At 38.9% G+C, this 24,140-nt stretch overlaps 1 protein-coding gene across 1 annotated transcript in view; it reads left to right on the plus strand.

The window, feature by feature from the left end:
• The window catches only part of MEIKIN (meiotic kinetochore factor), a 128,435-nt gene that overhangs the window by 8,451 nt on the left and 95,844 nt on the right, over window positions 1-24,140 (plus strand). Inside the window, exons 2-6 of the mRNA XM_036748441.1 lie at window positions 1,801-1,894; window positions 2,860-2,944; window positions 7,020-7,083; window positions 8,412-8,549; window positions 10,717-10,836. Coding sequence (XP_036604336.1) covers window positions 1,801-1,894; window positions 2,860-2,944; window positions 7,020-7,083; window positions 8,412-8,549; window positions 10,717-10,836 — 501 coding nt within the window. The remainder of the gene's footprint in view (window positions 1-1,800; window positions 1,895-2,859; window positions 2,945-7,019; window positions 7,084-8,411; window positions 8,550-10,716; window positions 10,837-24,140) is intronic.

The following is a 24,140-nucleotide window of genomic DNA, read 5'->3' on the forward strand; positions in this document are numbered from 1 at the left end:
AATTAGGTCTTCTTTGTCAGCTAGTTAATTAACACTTGTTAACCTACTACTTTGTGCCTTTATTTTGAGTTCCTGAAACTATTCAAAGTACTCTGAATTTTCTTTTGGAACCGTGAAGTGTTTGAGGGAAAGGAGGTGATGGGGTACAGGCCCAGAGACCTTTTCTTCCTAACCCCCCAAAAAAAGCCAATTTGTCTTTAGACTCTTCCCTGCTTGATTCGGTTTTAGCCTGAGGCTATAGCCTCACATTCTTCTTAGGCCCAAATCTCTCCCTCTATTGTTACTTTAGACATGCATGCCTTCAGTTACTTCCCAACCTTGATATTCCTTCAGGAACTTCCTGCCCTTGATCCCATTCTCTTGGATCCTGGACTCTGGCTCCACCTTATCTTCCTTAGACTTCCCCTCAGGACCATCCCAAATGCCCCCCACCAGTCACCCCAGACAACCCCTCAATCTTTCCCACAATCTTTTATGTATTTAAATCCCATCCTGCCTTCACAAGGCGCTCAGATTCTTGAGGAGTCTAGCCTATGGTGGGGCTGCTGGAGGATCTGGCCACTGTAGCTGGTCCCTAATAAACTTTGTCTTTTTCTTTGGCTAAGAAGGCTTGAGTCGAATTCTTTCGGCAGGACCCGGTGCATCGATATTTTGGGGTGTCGAGCACCTCTCCACCTTTCACCTCTTCAGAGGTACCAGAAGACATTCAGTGTCACTAGGAAAAAGGAATATAAACGGCAAATGTAACAAAATGGAGTTTGTTATTTTCTTCCAAAAATCCAATTTCAGCAAGGTATCAGAGATGTTCAGCCAGAGATACGCACATAGATGTTGGCGCTAGAGTTCATGAGAGTGATTGTTGTTCAGTTTCAGTTATGTCTGACTCTTCATGACTGCATTTGGGGTTTTCTTGACAAAGATACTGCGGTAGTTTGTCGTAGCCTTCTCCAGCTCATTTTACATGAGGCAAACAGGGTTAAGTGACTTACTTGCCCAGAGTCACGTAGCTAGTAAGTATCTGAGGCTGGATTTGAATAGAGGAAGATGGGTCTTCCTGGGCCCAGGCCCAGCACTCTTATCTCATGGGGATGGGCTCCGGGCCAACGTTAGGGATCTGGGCCATGTGGGAAAGTCCAGGCGCTTTTCCTTTTTGGGGTCCAGATCCCAAAGACATGGTTTTTTTCCTTTTGTGGGTTCAGTTCCCATCACTATCATATCCACTGTACCACGTAGCTGCCCATGAGAGTGATTAGGGCAGAACATATAGATTTACCTGCCATCTACATAAAGATAATAACTGAACACAAAGGAGCTTTTGTGATCACTGAGGAAAAAAGTGCAGAGAGAAGAGAAAGCCCAGGACAGAAACTTGGGAATATCAGGAATGAGTGAAGATTGAGCAAATGAGACTGAGAAGAAATAACCAGACAGGTAGAGGGATGACCAGTATCACAGAAACCAACAGTATGCTAGATAGGGGGTTCATAGACCATATCACAATTTGGAGAGTAGTGAAGGAGGATAAAAACTAAGATGAAGCCATTAGAACCTCCTCCTTTTTCTTCTTCCCTTATCCTTCCCTTTCTTTTCCCTCCTTTGTATCTTGAGATCTTGGTACTGCAATTCAACCGAGAATACTAAACAAAAGGGGGATTTTACAGCAATTTACAATCGATTGTAGTCAGTCAATAAACACTAAGTGCCCATATTAGGTATATTTTAACTACCACCACCCCCATCTAACTTTTTGTTGCTGTTGTTAAATGTGGTTTGATTTGAAAAACAAGTGCTTTCCTACAGGATCAAAAGGAAAACTTCCAGTGGAAATCTTACCAAAGCTGAAGGAAAATGTTGAAGCAACACAGTTACATGAGAGTCCTGCTACAAACCCCGGGTGTGTGTCAACTTATAAAATTATCTATTACCATGACTATTGTCTGATTTCTGTAGAGGTGTTTCTTTGGGGCTGTGTACTTTTCAGATGAACATTTAGCTGATTCTGTGGCTTTTGACAAAATTTTAACAGTGGCAGAAGTGTTACTTGCTATTTTTAAATGCCTGTTTAAAGGGTAGTTAAGTATATCTGGTAAAGGAAAACATTTAAACACACAAAACAATTCTTAGTCTTCAACCTCAATTAAGCAAATATGTTTTCCTAGTCACCTACTGCGCTTTAGGTTTTAGGGATGCAGAAATAGCTACAACATAGCTCTCAAGGAGCCTGTAAGGCATTGGGAGCTGGAGTGGAACTACAAAAAAATAGAAGATGATAAAAGGGAGGATGACTGAAGTAAGGGGGGAGGTGAAAAGGGGAGAAAGCAAGAGAGCAGTCACATTCACTTGGGAGGAGGATGGGCTTGTAGAGATAGGTGGAAAAGGTGGCATCTGATTTGCACCTTGAAGGAAGGGAAAGACTTTAACAGAGGAAAGGAGACCCCATTCCAAGCTTGGGTGATAGGATGAGCAGAGGGGGCAGGGTGAAAATAGAAGATTGAGAATCATCCAGTTTCTGCAGAACTTCGGGCATTTGAGGACATTGGACAGATAATGTTTTAATATGTCTTCTTTCCAAAAACTATAATTACAACCTGACATTATCAGATAATGAATTTTTCAAGACACATTTTGATTTTTAATTAAAGGTAAATGATGAATCATTTCTATTGAATAGGTCTGATATTGTTTGTATATTTATAGAACTTGTCCTAGTTTGACTCCTACCTTTTTATAAGGCTGTTTTTGTTTTATGTGTTGTGAGTATTATAATAGGAAAAAAATAGAAATCCCCAAATAAGAAAGTCTGCTAACTTATGGATTTTAATATTTATTTATGAATTTTAAAAAGTGTTTGTTTGTTAGTATGCAGTTGAATGTTGCCCACCAAAAAAAACTGCAAAAAAGTCACGTTAATGAGGACTCTAAGAACATGACTCCTGCACAGAAGGTATGTATCCTTATCTTCATTTCATGGAATATTAGAGCTAAAAGGGTCCGTAAAGACTCTTCCTTTGACTGAATCCAAACTTCACAGAACAAAAGTTTGAATTCAGTCAAAGGGCCACACTAGAGGGCCACATGTGGCCTTGAGGCCACAGGTTCCCCACCCCTGATCTAGTCTGACCTCCTCCTTTTATAGTGGATGAAACTGAGGCCCATGGGTGGGGAAGTGACTTGCTCAAGATCACACAGTGACAGGGTTAGTATTTGAACTCAGGTTACCAGCCTTAGTAAAGGGGCATTTCCACTGTAACCCCATCTTAATGTCTTTTGATATTCCCAGATAGATAAAGCTATTAACTTTAACAAAGCTGGAATAAGAAATAAAATTATATATGCTTGCAGTAGTAACTGATTCTCTTCTATTAGCATGATTAGTGCTGATACTACTGAGAATAGATTAATATGAAAAATAAACCATAGGAAGGCACACATAAATAGATGTAAAATAAAGTAAAAAAAATATATAAAAAAAAGATGCGAAAAAAGTGAAAAATAAAGTTAACAAAACAGTGTTAAATGGAAAGGACTTTAACAACAAAAACGGAAACTTAATGCTGTGCATTTATTAGGCCTGTACCAGGTCCCAAAGAAGATTTTTGAGAATTCGCCTCCTTCCTGTTTTTCCCGGGGGTACGAGGGATATAGACCCTCAATGTGGAACACTGCATGTGTGTGTACTGTGCTATTGGTTTAGCTTAACTACTTTTTTCTTTATTTTTTCTTTTGTTATGAGGCATGGCTCTCAAAGTGGGGAGCAGGAGGCAATACAGAGGGAAATGAAGTTAGGTAAAAATTAATCAGTTTTTTTACAGAAGTAAAAATGAATATAAGGAATAATTTTGTGTAGGAATAGTAATCCAAAAACTTTATAAACCAATTCAAGCCAGCACTTTTTATTATTTTTGTTATAAAACATTGAAGTTATCCTGTTCTGGGACTTAATATTTTATGCAGAATTTTTTTTTATAGGACTCATGATTTCATTGGTGTAATGAACTCCCTATGAGGAAATTCCTATCACAATGTAGATTAGCATATGCTAATGCGGCTGATTTCAAATGCAGCCTTAAATACTCCTAGTTGTGTGAGCCTGCAAGTCACTTAACTTCAGTCTGCCTCAATTTGCTCAACTGTAATATGGGGATAATAGTAATAGCCTCTATTTCTCAGGGTTGTTGTTAGGATCAAATGAGACAATATCTGCAAAGTGATTGCCACAGTTCCTGGCACATATTAAATGCTTATTCCCTTCCCCTTTCCTCATTGACAATGAGAAGTTAAAGGCCATGTCTTGAGTCAACCAGCCAGTGCGTTTTGGAATAGGATTTGAACTGAGATCTTTCTGACTCTAAGGTCAACATCATATCCATTCTACTACACTACCTCTGTATACAGAAATTTCGCAATATACATTTTTAAAATATTTGACACGTTTTATTTGATTCTTAGTGTGGTATTGTATAAATTTTAAAATTCATGATATCTAAATTCTGTTCAAATGAATTTTAGTAAAAGCTTATTGTGTCTATTTTAGTAAGAATTGTGTAATACTATAGTTTAAAATTACATTAATCACAGAATCTCAGAATTTTAGAGTTGGAAGGGAACTTAGAGGCCATATAATCCAACCTATATCACAACTTCCCCCCATTCTTTTTATAATACACCCAGCAAATGATCATCCAGACTGCTTAAAGACCTGTAATGAGAAGAAACTCACTGCCTTTTAAGCCAGTCCATTCCACTTTGGAAAGCTCTAAATATATATTTTTTTATTTCCTTACATCAAGCCTACATGTGGCTCTTTTCAACTTCCTTTCTTTGCTCTTGGTTCTGTCCTCTGGAGTCAAACAGTACAAGTGACAATCCTTTAGACACTTAAAGACAGCTATCATATCTCCCCAGAGTCTTCTCTTTTCCCTATCCCCACATCCTTTAACTGATCCTCATATAACATGGACTTCACCATCCTAGATGCCCTCCTCTAGACACTCTCCAGTTTATCAATATCTTTCTTAAATCGTGACACCAGATGTGTTCCACGTCTGGAAGCTGTGCCTTTCTCAACATAGTCTTTCAGTGAGTTAGCATTTTAGACTGCCACATCATATCACTGATTCATATTAAGTTTCCAGTTCGTTGAAACTTTCAGGTCTTTTCCAGACAAACTGTTCTCTAATCATGCTCTCAACATTTTATAATTGCAACAATGATATTTTGAACCCGAGTGTAAGATTTCACAATATTTTCTTATTGGATTTCATCTTAATAGATTCATCCTAGTGATGGACCCTGTCAAGGTCTTTTTTGGTTCTTTCTTTATTATCCAATGGGTTAGTTATCCCACTCAGTTTTTCGTCACCTGCAGATTTAATGAGTGGACCATATGCCTTTATCAATGATAAAATTATCCAAGTCATCGATGCAGATGTTAAGTGGCATGAGCCATGCTGATTTCCCTGGGGCATTATAGACCTCCTACTAAAGTGATGAGGAACCACAAAGCTACTCTTTGAGTTGGTCATTTGGCTAGTTTCTAATCCAATTAGTTGTATTCAGTCTGTCAACAAGAACCTATTAAGCACTTTACGTATTAAGCAGGTTTTGTACTGACTACTAGGGATAAAAATATAATCAGTCACAGTAAAAATTCATCAAGTTCCTACTATGTGCGTGCCAAGCACTGTACTAAGTTCTGGGGATAAAGAAAGAAGCAAAAGACAGCCTCTACTCTCAAGGAGCTTATAATCTAATAAAGGGGAAACCATGCATACAAATCTATACTAAGCAAGCCAAGGCTGTGATTCATTTTGGGCCAGTTGTACCCTGAATTCATCAAGACCAGTTAGGTGCTCTTCGTGATCTCTGTTTGTCCTGGGTTTCTACTCCATTAGCTATTTTTGTTCTGGCTTTCCCAATGCAAGGGTCATTTTTCTTGGCAGAGGAAAGAGTAAGAATTGTGCAGCTCTGCCTTCTCCCTGCTGTCAGTGAGCATCTCAACCCCTCCTCCTTGCCCTCTCCCCTGGCATCCATGTAATCCCATCAGTATCTTCAAACAATTACTATTTTTCTCCTCATGGGAATTATTTCTTGGTGTTGCAAATGTTTTTCTTCTTTATTGTGGCTGCTCTCTTGTAGCATCTACTTTGATAGATATACATAGGCAGTTTTTTCCCTCATTCTTTTTAGTTTAAAGCATATTAGATTAAAGTAGTTTAAGGAAAGTTAACATGATACATAGCAGCTAACGTGAGTAGAACTTGGAAGTTTAAAAGCATTTTGCGTACATTATTTCATCTAATCCTTAGAACAACCTGGTGAGACAAATACTAATATTATCCCTGTTTTATAGATGAGGAAACCGAGGCCCAGATAGGCTAACTCAGTTGTCCACGGCCACATAATTAAGTGTCTGAGGTCTTCCTGACTGCAAGTCCAGTGCTGTCCATTAAGTCACAGCACCTTCCATGGCAGTTTACATGTAGCTTAGCTGCTATTAGATATTCTATTGGAAAATCCCACTGTTTATAGACTTTAGTGGGGAAAAATTAACGAGCTCCTTTTTGAATATGACTTACAGCTAATTCTGTATCTGGGAGGCATAGTGATATAGTGGCATAATGAATGGAGCATGGAATTATGAGTCAGGAAGACCGTTATTCAAATTCTGGCTTAGATATTTAGTAGCTGAGTAACTTTGAACAAGTCATACTTAGCTTCTCCTAGTCTCAGTACCTTCTTTTGTAATCCTCATAAGGATATAATAATGGCTCTTACCTCAAAAATTGTCCTGAAGTTAATAAGATAAAATGTATGCAAAACCTTCACAGACATTAAGGCCTTAATGTGAGTTATCATTTGTGCTCATAAGTAAGAAATTGGGAAGTAAGTAGAGAAGTAAGAAATCTTTCTAACGTGCTACGTGGAATAAAGTTGCTTTTGTTGCCTTTCATTCTCAGAAGAAACATTGAATAATTTTAGTTGTCAATATTTTTATCTTTAATTCTTATTCTATGTAGGAATCATTGACTGATGATGATCTCCAAGGTGAAAGTAATCCAAATAACACTCAAATAAGTTCAGGTGAGTTTGATTCTACATATGCATTTGTTTTCTTTAAAAATATTTTATTAACTTTTTTTTTTGTACTTTTTTTTGTACCACCCCTTCTCCCTGTCCCCCCCAAATGGAACCCTCTCTTGTAACAAAGAACAGTTAATTAGAACAAACTGATACATTGACCATACAAGGCTCCTGAAAATCTTAGCGGAGTTTTAAGATTAAAAAAATATTGTTTTTCAGTCATTTCATTTCACTGACTTTTGGGACACGTCTGTGACAGCTTATATTCCGTTCCATATCTATTGACCACTACTTCTGTACCAGAGATATTTTTCATTAACAATCTTTTGGGGTCAAGTTTGGCCATTGAATTGCTCTGAGTTCTGATAGCTTTTAGAGATATTTTCCTTTACATCATCATGGTCATTGTGTAATATGGTTACTTTCTTCTGCTCATTTCACGTCACTTTATCCAAGTCTTCCCAAGTTTCTGAACTTTTCATATTTCTTGTGGCATAATCATATTCCGTATATATTTGTATCACATTTTGTTCAGCCATTACCTAATCAATAAACAACCACTTTTGTGCTTATTTCCTAAAAGTATTTTAATTTCTAGAGTTCCCATCAGGAGCTAGGAAGAAAAGAGCATTCCTGTATCATTCTGAAATAGTAGCTTATCTCACTTGCATTTGCATTCTGATTAGTAAAATGCCATTGGTAATACTGACTAATTTGTTTGCATGTTTCTAAAAGATGACGAATGCAAATTATCATGAATTATTTTAGTACTCTGTGACAAGTGCTACAGTTTTGCAAATCTCTTAATACATTTGCAAATTAGATCTCATAATAGTGAGCCCTTTTACTTGATGAATACATAACTTCTACTATAATCTACTGGCTTCAAAATATACTCCTTGGCCTTTCTGTGCCACCTGCTCAATTCCTTCGGCCTATATCTCAGCCACCAATAGCAGAGATTAAACCTTAGCTTTCACAGTCACACATAACTATGTCACCTTCATGATCCTGAACTCTGAAATAACCCCTCAGCTCATAATTGCCTATCCAATTTCTCCTGTGTCACTCTAAATCTATTCTCATTTGTAAACATCTTCATGCATGTGTTATGCTGGATTACATACTCTCAAGGAACATTCTCTTTGGCTTTTGCCTTGAAGAGAAAAGGAAGAACTAATGGGAATGTTCTCCCATTGTGTGCCAGCGCACTTGGCCTGTGTTCAGTGCATGCCTATCCTTGTAAATATGGCTACCTATAACATATTCTTAGGTCTTTGAGCCTATATGTGTTTCCTTTTACATGACACATTTTATCTTCTTTACAGGTGTAACTTTGTCGAGTGATATTTTTTCCTCCCTTTTGAGATCTTCTGATATGAATTTTTGTATGGAAACCACCAGCCTTGAAGATAGTTTAAGTAGTTTTCTATCACCTGAAGTATTCAGGGGAGGAGAATTTTTAGGTAAGAAAGTTTTTTTTTGCCTATTTTTTATATTAGAGAAGTTATCATAGTGTCTGTCTGTCTGTCTCTCCTTTTGTTGGAGTGGGAGTGTTTCTTCTTTACCATCTGCATTTGGCCATGTCATCGTGGTGGCCATACAGGGGTGTGGGCTATCTAGACCTAAAAGAAACAAGAGAGAGTTGGAGGTGTCTTGGCTGTAGAGAAGTTCCCTTCTCTCATTTGAAAATTTGCTACCACTAAAGAGAAAAGATTATTTTGAAGTGAGTACTAATCAATGAAAGTATAGGCTGCGCTTTTTTATGGAATGCTATTTACTATTCATTAAGTTTAAAGAACTTAACGTTTGATTTAGGGCCACTTAATACTAAAAGGATATTGTTTTTCAGTCATTTCAGTTACATCTGGCTCTTTGTGACCCATTTGGGATTGTCCTGGCAAAGATACTAGAGTGGTTTGCCATTTCATTTTACACATGAAGAGCTGAGACAAACAGGTGTAAGTGACTTGGCCAGGTTCACACAGTTCATAAGTGTCTAAGGCTGGATTTGAATTCATGAAGATGAGTCGTCTTCCTGATTTCAAACCCAGTGCTCTATCTGTTGTGCCACCTAAAAGAATAGTTATTGCTTTTCCAGAGTGTCAGGTAGAAACAATAGACCCACTTCAGCATAGGACCTCTTCCTTCTTATCTCCATCTTTTCAGTTCAGCAAACTGTATTAAGCATGTGCTATATAGAAGGCTCTGTGTTAGACCAGAGCATCCAGGGAAAATTGGAAACAATCCTTGCCCTAAAAGATCTCATACGCTACTGTAAAATATTGTGAGAATATACAGAGAAGTAAACATAAGGTAATTTCTAAAGGGAGAGGGCATTTAAAACTCTGAGAAGGCTTCACCAAAAAGATAACACCAAAATTTAGGCTTGGAGGAAGATAAGGTTTCTAAGAGTTAGAAATGAGGTGGGAGGCCATGCTAAGCATGGGAGACTATCCTTGCAAAGGCATCAAGATAAGAGAGGGAATGTCAGGTTCTTAGTGTACCAAGGCAAATGATGTGAGATAAATTGTGGAGAGTGTTAATGCCATGCTAACGAGTTAATCGTTTATACTAGAGGCAGCAAGGAGTTATTGAAGGCTTTTGGACATGAGTATGACATAGTCAGACCTATGCCTTAAGCTTATTTTTGCCTTTTTGTAGAGGATAGATTGGGGAGGGTAGAAATTGAAGGCAGGTCAACCAATTAGAAATACAGTAATAAAGATGAGAGGTAGTGAGGGCTTTTATTAGAGAAGTGACTGTGTGAATGGGAAGAGAAAGTTAGAGATAAGGCATATTGTTAATGTAGATTCAATAAAACACAGCAACTGCTTGGATTATGGGGGTTGGGACTGAGAAGATGGCAGATCCCTAAACAGAAAAGGAGAATTTGGAAGTACCATTTTAGGAGGAAAGACAAACCCCTCTATGAGTCCTGTGCACATGATCCCAGGTTTAGACTCTCACTGGAAAGTCCTCCATTACATATATAACACAATTACCTCCATTTTATAAGCCAGGGCCATGATCATCTCATACTATTACAGCTTTGAATCTATAATATAATAATATTGTGATCTATAATCCCCAACACACTTATCCTGGAAAGGGAGTCAGAATAATCAGCTCCCCTTGCCACTTCCAGAATCTAAAGTGAATGTCTCCTTTGAGGTTCACTCTGTCTAAATCTTTTACCCTGTCCACATCCTGGTGCCCATCCTCCAGGTCATTCCCCCTTCTTTCTCAAAGATTTCAGTACTTGAAGGCTGATGTACTCATTTGTTTAAACTGTTTGTTTACCTAACTGTAAACCTGAAGCTAAAATGATTCGAGAACAACTTGTAGGACCTAAGAAAAATTTGGGGATTTTTTTTCTTTAGTGAGAGCTGGTATATAAACCAGTGAGGGTAGTATGGCCTGCAACCCCCGACTCTCTGCCTGCACACACACATAGCCTCTTCAGTTGCATTTGTCAAGGGCACTCTATTACATAAACATCTTGCTCTGGGATAGAATCTTGGTAGTTGCAGGAGAGGGTAGGAAATAAGAATATCAAAGAATGTGGGGAAGAATTTATATCGTGAGTTTAGAATTCTCTGCAGCGTTTTTTTCCTTTTTTTCTCTGTTTAGATATTCATCATTCTACTACTGAAGACTATCTCAAATTGAAGAATTCTACTTTTCTGGATACCAGCAGAGCAGTGGCTATAGAAAATATGCAGCAATTTTCAAATCTATCAGCAATTTTAGGTAACTTTCGTGTACAATAACATAAGTGTTGCAGTGGAATAAAAGTACTAAGTAGTTCTATCCAGACAACTATTTATTCAGCAATATGTGTGGTTGCAGAAACAAATTGGGTCCCAGGGTGTTGGTAGCCAAAGACATTGACCATTGTTTTCTACCCAGTTAATGTACAATTTGGAGAGCGTGAAGAACAGGAAAAACAGGTTATGGGGTTGAGACAACTGGTTTCTCATTGCTGGAGAGGATTGGGAGTCAGTGAGTGAGGGAGAGGGGTAAATTTGTGACATTCCCTAAGTTAGGTGACCATTGGGAGAGGGAGTGGCTTCTCCAAAATCAAGTGATTTACAAGCAACTAAAACTTAGCTTCACAAAATGGTAGATAAAGGCAAAATGGAGTCAATAATGCAATTTTCAATGTAATGTTTTCCCCTTTGATCCTGGGATTCTCAACCCCCAGGATCACTTATTTAAATGTTTTTATCTGTTAGGGATGGTAATAACAATGCTACTTGCCACCACTGTGGCTGTGTAAGGCCAATAACACCAGCACACAGGAGGGCTGCTAGCACACGTTCTTTGATCTGCTTTTCTGAGGAAAGCAACTTTAAGGGGTTAGCAATCTTACTTTAATTAAACATACATATATCATTCACTTAGTTCAGGGGAAAAAGTCAGCACCCTGAACTTCAGAGAAAACACAAACAGAAATTATAAGCAGAAATTACATAAACAGAACACAGTAACACAAATCAACAGACAGGCTTCTAGCTGTCTGACCAAGACATTACATACATAGTAACCAGAAAGAGAAGCACCAGCATCTGGGTTTTTCAAAGCCAGGGTGCCTTAATGGCTACCCAGAGTCTCATCTGGTCAAATCACATGACACTCTTCTAGTGAGGGAACCCCAAACAAAATGCTAACCTCAGAGTATTTATACACTTCTTCAGGGTCAGAGACCTTCACACCCTCTCAAGGGCTTCACACCTCTCCTGACCTAATTAGCAAAAGAGTGTGGGCCTTCCTATAAACAAAGGCAAGACTCAGTCAAAGGCACTTAATTGCTGAGTAGCATTCCAAAACAAAAGATAACAAAAAGACCCACTTTGCTTGCCATTACAGGGATTTCTGGATAAAATAGTAGTCTATCTTGAGGGGCATTAAAGGGATCAGGGGAGAGGCACAAAGAGTACAAGCAGAGTCATAATCTCCTAAGGAGACAAACCTTGTTAAATAGACACTATAGGTAAATTAAATCAAGTTACAGATCCAACTACTTAGAGGGCTCACCATGTACTGATTTAAAAGAGGAGATTTACATATCACCAAGGTAACCAAGAAAACTCAATAAACATAAACACCAAGAATCAAAAAGCCAAAGCAATACAATAACATCATCTCCTTATAACCTAGTAACCCATCCCCAACATCCATTTAATCAGCATGTTCATCTTGTGTTGCCCATGTCCCAGGTAGTTGTCTGGTCCCTGGAAACATCTTTCTTTGGGCATTCTGGATTAAGTCTCATTCTCAAGATAGCTCTGAAGGGGGCTTCTCCTAATATATCTACTACCTCTCTGGTTCCAGGTCACTTGCAGAGATTCTTAGATAATTCTGCTAAAATCTGCCAGTAACAAGACTCAGTACAATTCAGTACAAATTCCTAAAGTTGGTTTTCCAATAACTACTTCATGTGGTTAAAAATCAGCTCAAACTTTATGATTCTGATTCCATTAACGATAGAGCTATAAGAAGAACATCAAATTAGAGACCCATAATTCACCTGAAATTTCAGAGAATTTCAGTTTTCACATACTGCTTACTCTTACCTAAACTTACCTAATATCCTTACCCTGTACCCTGTTGTTATCCCTGCCATCAACAGGCCAATGGAAGAATCTGACTTGGAAAATGAGCCCTTTTGTCTCTTGAAATTATCAGACAGAGACATCAAAATAGTAAAATGATGATTTAAAGTTTCCTTACAATTATTTATTTTTTTCCTTTTTTAATTTTAGACGAATACTAAAACTTAAATACATAATAAGAAAAGAAAAAGAAGCATATTATAAACTTAAGTATAAAATAAGAATAAAAAAACATGTCATATGCACAGCAGAATGTAGGAGAGGATTCAGAACACATAGCAATAACTTTACATTTCAAGAAAGTCTATGTATTAAATGCTGTGCATTATGTTGAAAGCTGTCCATCTTTGCTTTCTTGTAGGTTTTCTTTTGTTCTCTGCTGCACACTTTTTACTTTGTTCTTTTTTCCCCCTTCCTCCCTCCTCCCTCCTCAGGCTACAATTAAGTGTGGATATATTTGTATATAAATATGGATATATACATACATGTATACATATATACACATACATATAGAAACATATACTTTCCCTAAGAGATTCTACCCCAATCTTTGTTTTTGTGTTTGTGTGGATGTCTTTTTTCCTATCTCTCCTAACTCCTCTACTTTACTTCTACCCGATAGCTTGCCCTCCTATTACTTCACCTATACCTCCTCCAGCAATCCCTCCCTTATCCTCCCATTCCCATAAATTTAAACACCCGTTTGTATGCCCCTTTGAGCTATTGCTTTTCTTCTACTGATTGTCTTGCTCTTATTACTTAACCTTCCCCCACTACAACAATCCCTCCCTTATCCTCCTTTTGCCATAAATCAAACACCCTTTCATACTCCCCTTTTGAACTATTCCCTCCCCTCTAAAGATCCCTCCTTTGTCCTCTCCCCCTCTTATCCCCTTAGAGTTTTATTTCTTTCTAAATTTTGAAGACTTTTATACTCTTCTAGATGTGTATGTAGTTTTCCCTCTTGAACCCATTCCCGATGAAAGTATGTTTCCAGAACTAATAGCCCCTCTCCCCCATCTAATTCCTCCATATTGGTTCTTCCTCTTGCACTTTATTTGTATAAGATAATTACTCTTTTAGCTGTTCTTGAACAGTTTTCCTTTTTGAAGTCAAATCATACTTAGGTCTGCCCCAATCTTTCTTGTAAGTTAACTAATTACTATTAACTATCTTAGACATAGGTTTTACATTTTTACATACAAAAAAGGTAAAGAGTCTATCTTTATGGGGTCCCTTGTAATTGGTCATTGGTGTGTACCTTATATTTGTCTTGTCTCTTTCTTGTATATCAAATTCTATTGAGTTCAGGTTTTGGGGGGTTTTTTTTGGACAAAGTTCTGAAATTCTGACACTTCATTAAATGTTCTCTTTTTTTTTCATTGAGAATTATGCTTAGCTTTGCTGGGCATGATATTTTCAGCTGGAAGCCCAGTTCTTTTGCTCTTCAATATATAGTATTCCAAGACCTGTGATCTTTTAGTGTTGCCACTGCTAGGTCTTATGTGATTCTAATTGTGTACTGCCATCTGTAAGTTTTTTTTTTCTTGTTGCTCTTAGTATCTTATCCTTGAGCAAGGGGTATCATAATTTGACTATAGTATTCCTATGAGTTTTCCTCATAGGTGGTGATTGGTGGATTTTTTCTATTTCTACTTTCCCCTCTTGTTCTAATGCTTCAGGACATTATTTCTTGTATTACTGTATCAAGATTCTTTTTTTTTTTTTTTTTTTTTTTTGCTTTTTGGCAGGGCAGTTGGGGTTAAGTGACTTGCCCAAGGTCACACAACTAGTACATGTGTCAAGTGTCTGAGGGCAGATTTGAACTCAGGTTCTCCTGACCCCAGGGCCGGTGCTCCACTCACTGCGCTACCTAGATGCCCCAAGATTCTTGTTTTGATCATAGCTTTCAGGTAGTTCAATTGTTCTTAATGTTTTCTCTTCTTGATCTGTTTTCCAGATCAGTTGTTTTTCTTATGTAATGTTTCACATTCTCTTCTATTTTTTCTTTCTTTATATTTTGTTTTTTTATTTCTTGCTCTCTTACAACTTAGCTTTCTTCCTGTTGCCCAATTCTGATTTTCAAGGAGTCATTTTCTTCCTTAAGATTCTGGATCTCCTTTTCTAATTGGTCAACTTTCTTTTCATAATCTTGTTTTTCTTGGATAATTCTTGTTTCTCTTTTTAGTTTTTCCTCAATCTCTCTCATTTGATTTTTAGTCTTTTTTAAGTTCTTCAGTGTATTCTTTTTAGGCAGGTGACCACTTGACATTATTGTTTGGGGTAGAAGAGGGTTCCTTTGCTTCAGTATCCTCCTCTGAAGATGAACCCAGTCTTCTCTATTCCCATAATAGCTCTTTATGGTTGGATTCTTTCTCCTTTGCCTGGTTATTTTTTGGTAATAGTTCAGTTTTTTAATCACCTCTAGTTCTGGGGCTTGGGGGATGGTGCCTCTGGCCTCAGATCCTCTTCAGTTCAAGTGTGTGCTGGTTCTTTCTCATCCTCACCACTTCTCTGCAGCACTGCTGGGTCTGGTGTTCCTAGGAGTCAGCGGAAATACCCTAAATCTTCCCCATCTCAGATGCCCAACTCCCCTCAATGTCCTGGAGTCAAAGAAAATAGAGGAAAAATTATCTCTTTGTGGAGGAAAATCTTGAGAGCTTGAAATTTTTTTACCTACTGTGCCATCTTCCCAGAATCCTCCCTTCACAATTAATGCAATTTTGTATGTAAAATTCTTAATCCAGTTTTGAGGGCTTATTTCTAAAACATGCTCAAGGCCTGTATATCCCATTAGAAACAGTGGGAAACCAATTATATATACATACATGCATGTGTATATACGTATATGTGTGTGTACATGTATGCACATGGTTATTAGAGAAAAGTCTTATCCTGTTGCTTTCTCAAAATTTACTATTGTATTTAATCAGAAAACTTTTACATATTTTTCTTATTGTCCCCATATCATTCTGAAAAAATAAGATACTTCAAAGACCTATTGTTTTTTGTCCTTGGTGCTCAAAGCGGACCAAATAACATCATGATGTTGAGGTCAGTGTACAGTATGTCTGATCATATTTTTTTTTTCAAATCATTATTTATTTAATATTTTTACTTTTCAGCATTAATTTTCACAAGAGTTTGAGTTACAAATTTTCTCCCCATTTCTACCCTCCCCCTCACTCCAAGATGGCATATATTCTGATTGCCCCGTTCCCCAGTCAGCCCTCCCTTCTGTCACCCCACTCCCCCCAATCCCCTTTTCCCTTGCTTTCTTGTAGGGCAAGATAAATTTCTATGCCCCATTGCCTGTATATCTTATTTCCTAGTTGCATGCAAAAACTTTTTTTTGAACATCTGTTTTTAAAACTTTGAGTTCCAAATTCTCTCCCCTCTTCCCTCCCCATCCCCCTCCCTAAGAAGGCAAGCAATTCCACATAGGCCACATGCGTATCACTATGTAAAACCCTTCCACAATACTCATGTTGTGAAAGACTAACTATATTTTGCTCCTTCCTATCCTATCCCCCTTTATTCAATTTTCTCCCCTGACCCTGTCCCTTTTTGAAAGTATTTGTTTTTGATTGCCTCCTCCCCCTATCTGCCCTCCCTGCTATCATCCCCCCCCTTTTTTATCTCCTTCCTCCTCCTTTCCTGTGGGGTAAGATACCCAATTGAGTGTGTATGTTATTCCCTCCTCAGGTCAAATCCGATGAGAGCAAGATTCTCTCATTCCCCCTCATCTGCCCCCTCTTCCCTCCCAACAGAACTGCTTTTTCTTGCCACTTTTATGTGAGATAATTTACCCCATCCTATCTCTCCTTTTCTCCGTCTTTCATATTCAACTAACCTTGTACCCTCTGTCTATATATATATATATATATTCCCTTCAGCTACACTAATACTGAGGTCTCATGAATTATGCACATCATCTTTCCATGTAGGAATGTAAACAAAACAGTTCAACTTTAGTAAGTCCCTTGTGATTTCTCTTTCTTGTTTACCTTTTCATGCTTCTCTTAATTCTTGTGTTTGAAAGTCAAATTTTCTATTCAGCTCTGATCTTTTCACTGAGAAAGCTTGAAAGTCCTCAATTTTATTGAAAGTCCTTATTTTGCCTTGGAGCATGATACTCAGTTTTGTTGGATAGGTGATTCTTGGTTTTAATCCTAGCTCCATTGACCTCCAGAATATCATATTTCAAGCCCTTTGATCACTTAATGTAGAAGCTGCTAGATCTTGTATTATTCTGATTGTGTTTCCACAATACTCAAATTGCTTCTTTCTGGCTGCTTGAATTTTTTTTTTCCTTGATCTAGGAGCTCTGGAATTTGGCAACAATATTCCTAGGAGATTTCTTTTTGGGATCTTTTTGAGGAGGCAATCTGTGGATTCTTTCAATTTCTATTTTACCTTCTGTCTCTAGAATATCAGGGCAGTTCTCCTTGATGATTTCTTGAAAGATGACATCTAGGCTCTTTTTTTGATCATGGCTTTTAGGTAGTCCAATAATTTTTAAATTATCTCTCCTGCATCTATTTTCCAGGTCAATGGTTTTTTCCAATGAGATATTTCACATTGTCTTCCATTTTTTCATTCCTTTGGTTCTGTTTTATAATATCTTGATTTCTCATAAAGTCACTAGCTTCCACTTGCTCCAAACTAATTTTTAAGGTAGTATTTTCTTCAGTGGTCTTTTGGACCTCCTTTTCCATTTGGCTCATTCTGCCTTTCAAGACATTCTTCTCCTCATTGGCTTTTTGGAGCTCTTTTGCCATTTGAGTTAGTCTTTTTTTTAAGGTGTTTTTTTCAGTATTTTTTTGGGTCTCTTTTAGCAATTCATTGACTTGTTTTTTACGGTTTTCTCACATCCTTCTCATTTCTCTTCCCAATTTTTCCTCTACTTCTCTAACTTTCTTTTCCAAATCCTTTTTGAGCTCTTCCATGGCCTGAGACCAGTTCATGTTTTTCTTGGAGGCTTTTATTGTAGTTTCATTGACCTTGTTGACTTCTTTTGGCTGTATACTTTGGTCTTCTTTGTCACCAAAGAAAGATTCCAAAGTCTGAAGCTGGGTGCATTTTCACTGCCTGGCCATGTTCCTAGCCAACTACTTGACCCTTGAGTTTTTCGTGGGGGTATGACTGCTTGTAGAGTAGAGAGTACTTTGTTCCAAGCTTGAGGTGATACACTGTTGTTTGCAGACCTACTACTACATAGCAAGCTCTGTCATACCAGTGTTCTTCCTCCCCCAAGAACTGTCAACCTGGACCTGACTCAGGTGTTAAGCAGACTCTTCACTCCTGCTCTGATCCACCACTTAATTCCTCCCACCAGGTGGGCCAGAAGCAACTGCAGCTGCAGTTCTGTAGCTGCACCACCTCCGCTGCCCTTGGGGTGGTGGCCAAACCATGAACTCCTTTCACTCTGTCCCCACAGCTTTTCCCACCAACCTTCTCTGGTTTTGGTGTTTATGGGTTGAGAAGTCTGGTAACTACCACAGCTCACTGATTCAGGGCACTAGGGCCTGTTCTGCCTGACTCCCAGTCTGGTTGGTCCAGGTACAGCCCACGCCAGGCTTCACTCCGCTCCCAGCTCCGTGCACGATAGACCTTACCTAGTGACCATCCAGGCTGTCCTGGGCTGGAGCCCTGCTTCCCTCTGCTATTTCATAGGTTCTGCATTTCTATAATTTGTTCACACCCTTTTTTTATGGGTGTTTGGAGGGTCCTAGGGGAGAGCCCTTGGCAAGTCCCTGGTTTCCAGCCACAGTCTTGGCTCTGCCCCCAAGATGTCTAAATTTTTGTAACTCACATTTCTTTTGAGCTACTACCAATTAGCAGCTTCTTTGATGGGGCACACCCTGTTGGCCAGTCTTGTGCCAGTGTCTCCCATGTCTCACAGCTGATTCTTGACAGACCTTGAGAATGACCATTTCTTGCTTATTTTGACCATCATGTAAGTGCCTGTCTTGTGTGAGTTCCCTATAAAATAGTCTTTTCATCAAACCTATGTTTGGCATTTGAACAAGGTGGCCAGCCCACCAGAGTTATGCTCTCTGCAGTAGAGTTTGAATGCTTGGCAGTTTGGCTTCAGAAAGGACCTCAGTGTGTGGTATCTTATCTTTCCAGGTGATCTTCAGAATCTTCCTAAGACAATTCAAATGGAAGCAGTTCAGTTTTCTGGCATAGTGCTGGTAAACTATCCAGGTTTCACAGACATACAACAATGCACAATGACTATAGACTTTCAGTTTGGTAGGTACTCTAGTATCTCTTCTCTCCCACACATTCTTTTGGAGCCTCCTAAACACTCCCAAACACTGAGCTAGCTCAGGCAATGAGTATATCAACTTTATCTATGTGTACATTGCTGTAAAGTAGACTGCCAAAATAAGTGAACTTACCAAAAACATTCAAAATTTCTCCATTTGCTGTAATTGATGGTTCCCATATATGGATGGTATAGTGCTGGTTGGTGGAGAACCTCTGTTTTCTTGGTGTTAATTATTAGGTCAAAATTAGCACAAGTGGCAGAGAATCCATCCATACTCTGTTATGTCTAAGCTTCAAGCTGCATTGAGTGCACAGTTATCTGTGAACAAAAATTCGTACACCAACTCTCTCTCTCCACTTTAGTCTTGGCTTATGGCCTTTGCAAGTTAAACAATGTACCATTGGTGCAGTAGCTGACCTTGATGCCATTTTCATCTTTGTTGAAGGCATCTGACAACATTGTGGAAAATATCATGCTAAAAAGCATGAGAGCAAGTACACAGCCCTCCTTAACTCCATTTGTGCCTGGGAAAGCACAAGAGCATTGTCTCTTATCCGCAGGCTATGCAAGCACACCATCATGGAACTGACATACAATACTAATGAACTTCTCCAGGCCACTAAATTTTTCCAGGATCCTCGACAGGCTCTCTCAATTGACAACATCAAAGGCCTTGATCAGATCACTGAATGTTGTATACAAACCTCTGTTCTGTTCCTGGCATTTCTCCTGGAGTTGTCAGGAAATACCATGTCAACCATTCCTTGGCCCTTTCTGAAGTCACAGTAGCTCTTGGGTAGATGACCATCTTCCAGGTGAAGGATCAGACTATTAAGGAGGAATCTGACAAGAATCATGCTAGCAATGACTAAGAGAGGGACCTCCCTACCCTGTGGTTGTCACAGGACAACCTCTTTCCTTTTCTTTTATATAGATGGACAATGGAGGCATTCTTGATCTCCTGGGGGATAACCTCCTCTTGCCATATAACCCAGAAGATTTCAGTCAGCTGTGGAGCAGTGGACCCCCTGCTTTGTATATTCTGCTGGAATAAAATCAGCACCTGGTGCTTTGCCACACAAGAGGAGCCTAATGGCATTGAAAATAACTTCTTCAATTGGAAGTTCAGCTAGAGAGGGATTATCTTCCATATGAGCTAAATAGTCAGTGGTTTCAACATTGGTTAATGACAATCAATTGAAAACACTATGGAAGTATTCATCCCATCTCTCTAAGATCATGACCTTAGCCCTGCTCAGTGTTGCTCCATCAGCACTGAGTAGTTGATATGTCCCAAAGATCTTTGGCCCATAAATAGCCTTCAGGGCATTATAAAAATGCTTTGGATTGTTATTTTCAGCATAAAACTGAACTTCATGTGTCTTCTTATTGAGCTAAGAATTCTACATGTCTCTAAGCTTCATTTGCACTTTACTTTTGATAGACTTAAGCACTGCCTTTCAAAAGACAAATAGGGTCTGGTAGACCCTATAGAGTTCTTGTTTTTCAGTTAGTAGCTTCTGAATTTCTCCATCATTTTCATCAAACCAATCCTTATTTTTACAAGTGTTCTGGCCCAGCTAAGTAAATTTGGTGCTATACACCAAATCTCTGAAAGCTGCCCATTTCTTTTTTTGCTCCAGTGTGTTGACTTGGCTTTCTCTCCAAGTCAATGACAAACTGTTCAAACACAGAGAAATACTCTAATCTGTTGACATTAGGTCTTCTGGTAGTTGTCATGCCTTGAGGCCACCACTTTTATAGAACATCAATGTTTAGCTTGGAGAGGATAAGTCTGTGATCATTCCAGTACTCTGTGCCATACATTGCCTTTGTCACTCTCACATCCTGTCTGTCTCTTCTCCATCCAGTGACACAGTCCATTAGATGCCAGTGTTTACTGTGAGGGTACATTCATGAAGTTTTATTACATTTAGGTAAACAGAAGATCATTGTTGGTAATGAGAAGGTCATGAGACACATAAGTCTTTAGTAGTAAGTGACCATTACTATTGCTATTTCTGGTTCTATTCCTGCCAAGGACTCCCTGCCATATTTGACAGTTTGTGCATACCGTCCTGTTAAATTCACCCAGAATTACAGGCTTGCCCTCTTTTGGCATATTTATAATAAGGGTCTCCAGGTCTTCTTTATAAAATTTTTCTGTGACTTCATCAGGGTTTATCATGGTGGGATCATATGCACTGATGATAATGATGACATGGTACTTTCCTGTAAGTGGTAATCACATTGTAATGAGCTTGTCGTTTGCTACTTTTGGGAGGCGTACAAGCTTGTTGACTAGATTAGATTTGATTGTAAAGCCTATGCCAGCTTCATAGAACTCCACATGACTGTGTCCACTTCAGAAAAACATACAGCCGTCACACCAGAGGTACTAATCCTCCCTGAACACCCCATACACCTTTCAAGGACCTAATCTTATACATAACAATATAACTATTAACAAGTGGGTGGCAAGTTCATTAACTCAATAACTTATTTGCTTAGAATATGGCATTGACTACAAATTCAGATAGAAAACAGTAAGTTCCTTCATACTTACATCCTATTATAGTAACTCAGAGATGTTATAGTATTGCAAAAAGAAAACTTTTACCGTTCACCTGCTCTGATTATAGGAATTTGCTGTGAAAGGAAAAAGGAGGGACATGGTTTTGATGATATCAAGACTGTCCCCTTAAGGACATAGACTGACCTGACATAAGCTATAACAGGAGAAAACTTCTCTTAGCTCTGTTTGATTTTAGGCATGAGTCATAATTAACAGCCAATCACACAGCAAAGTTCCACATTATTCACAGGATATCATAGCCAGGTTTGGAATTATCCAGGTGGGAAAATTTCTTGTATAGAAAGGAAAATAGCACAATGGAGAAATTGAGTCAAGGGGCTCCTACCTTTTGCCTATGTAAGGTCATACCCTCAACTTTCCCAGATACAGATATCCACCTTTAGCAATTCTCAGACTGCACTCCCTTTGGGCAGCACGTGGTACTCCCCTTGAATGGTGGACTATTGGCTTAATGACACTTTAGACAAACCATACCTGAAATCAAAACTTAGAACACGATCAGGTTATTTTTATTTTCTTGTGTTATAATATATACAGTTAACAATGAGCACATATAAGGACATTTTATTTGTCCTTCATCTATAATTTAAGAATAGTTATATTCTAGACTTTCATACACACACTGAATACATGATAATTGACCCCAAACCCCAGAAAAATTCTGTCTCCAGAAAGTCTTCAATTTTGTACTGCCTGTTAACCCCTGAGGCAAAATGGAGGGTTTGAATCTAAAATCTGTTGTTACTAAATTGGCCCAAAGATGTAACTTCAATACAGACTATTTATTAACAGGTAGAATTTAATAATGTTCATAAGTCATAGTCTCTAATTAGTTCACAATGCCAAAATTCCTCTAGACTGAGGGAAAGGATTTCATTTCCTCTTATCTCTGTCTCTTGTCTGCCTCCCCAACTTGGTGAGAGAGGGATAGAGAATATTTCTGAAGACTTTGAAAGTTCATCAGAAGAAGTTTTCACTTTTTGTACTCTTTTTCCTGAACAGGTTATGTGATAGAATACTGTTGTAGTGTAGAAATATTATGAAAGGGATGGTTTCAGAGAAACTTGGTAAGACTTCTATGTACTAATATGGAGTGAGGTGAACAGAATCAGGAGAGTGGTTTATACAGTGATAACAATCACTAGCTTCCGCTTGCTCCAATCTAATTTTTAAGGGAGTATTTTCTTCAGTGGTTTTTTGGACCTCCTTTTCCATTTGGGTAATTCTGCCTTTCAAGGCATTGTTCTCCTCATTGGCTTTTTGGAGCTCTTTTGACAGTTGAGTTAGTCTATTTTTTAAGGTGTTGTTTTCTTCACTATTTTTTTGGGTCTCCTTTAGCAAGTCATTGACTTGTTTTTCATGGTTTTCTCACATCATTCTCATTTCTCTTCCCAATTTTTCCTCTACTTCTCTAACTTCGTTTTCCAAATCCTTTTTGAGCTCTTCCATGGCCTGAGACCAATTCATGTTTTTCTTGGAGGCTTTTGTTGTAGGCTCTTGCACTTTGTTGACTTCTTCTGCCTGTATGTTTTGGTCTTCTTTGTCACCAAAGAAAGATTCCAAAGTCTGAGACTGAATCCGGGTGTTTTTTCACTGCCTGGCCATGTTCCCAGCCATCTTACTTGACCCTTGAGTTTTTCAGCAGGGTATGACTGCTTATAGAGTAAAGAGTACTGTGTTCCAAGCGTGAGGGGATGCGCTGTTGTTTTCAGAGCTATTACAGTCAGCTCTGCCACACCAGCACTCCTCCTTCCCCGAGAACCGCCAACCCAGACTGGACTCAGATTTTCAGCAGGCTCTGCACTCCTGCTCTGATCTGCCACTTAATTCCTCCCACCAGGTGGGCCTGGGGCCAGAATCAACTGCAGCTGTAGTTCCTTTAGCTGCCCCACCTCCGCTGCCCCTGGGGCAGTGGCCAAACCTCCAACTCTTTCCACTTTCTGCTCTGCAGCTTTTCCCACTAACCTTCTCTGTTGTCTTTGGTGTTTGTGGGTTGAGAAGTCTGGTAACTGCCACAGCTCACTGATTCAGGGCACTAGGGCCCGCTCCACCCAGCTCCTGGTCTGGTTGGTCTGAACAGCCAATGCTGGGCTCCTCCCCGCTCCGCTCCCAGCTCCGTGCACAATAGACCTCACCCAGCGACTGTCCAGGATGTCCTGGGCTGGAGCCCTGCTTCCCTCTGCTGTTTTGTAGGTTCTGAAGTTCTAGAATTGGTTCAGAGCCATTTTTTATAGGTTTTTGGAGGGACTTGGAGGGGAGCTCACGCTAGTCCCTGCTTTCCAGCTGCCATCATGGCTCCACCCCAACAACAAAGCAACTTTCAAAAATGTATGAATTGTGATAAATGAAATTACCAATCATGTTTCTAGAGGACTCATGACAAAATATACTACTTCATGATAGAGAGGTAATGGACTCAGGATGCAGAGTAAGATTTAAAAAAAAAATAGCCAGTGTTTGAGTTTGTCTTGTTTGACTATATATGTTTACCCGGAGTGCTGTTTTTTTTCACTGTTTCCCATACCACCACTCCCTCTCCCAGCTCCATACATTTACACTGGCTATC

This window comes from Trichosurus vulpecula, chromosome 3 (assembly GCF_011100635.1).
Source record: "Trichosurus vulpecula isolate mTriVul1 chromosome 3, mTriVul1.pri, whole genome shotgun sequence".
NCBI lineage: Eukaryota > Metazoa > Chordata > Mammalia > Diprotodontia > Phalangeridae > Trichosurus > Trichosurus vulpecula.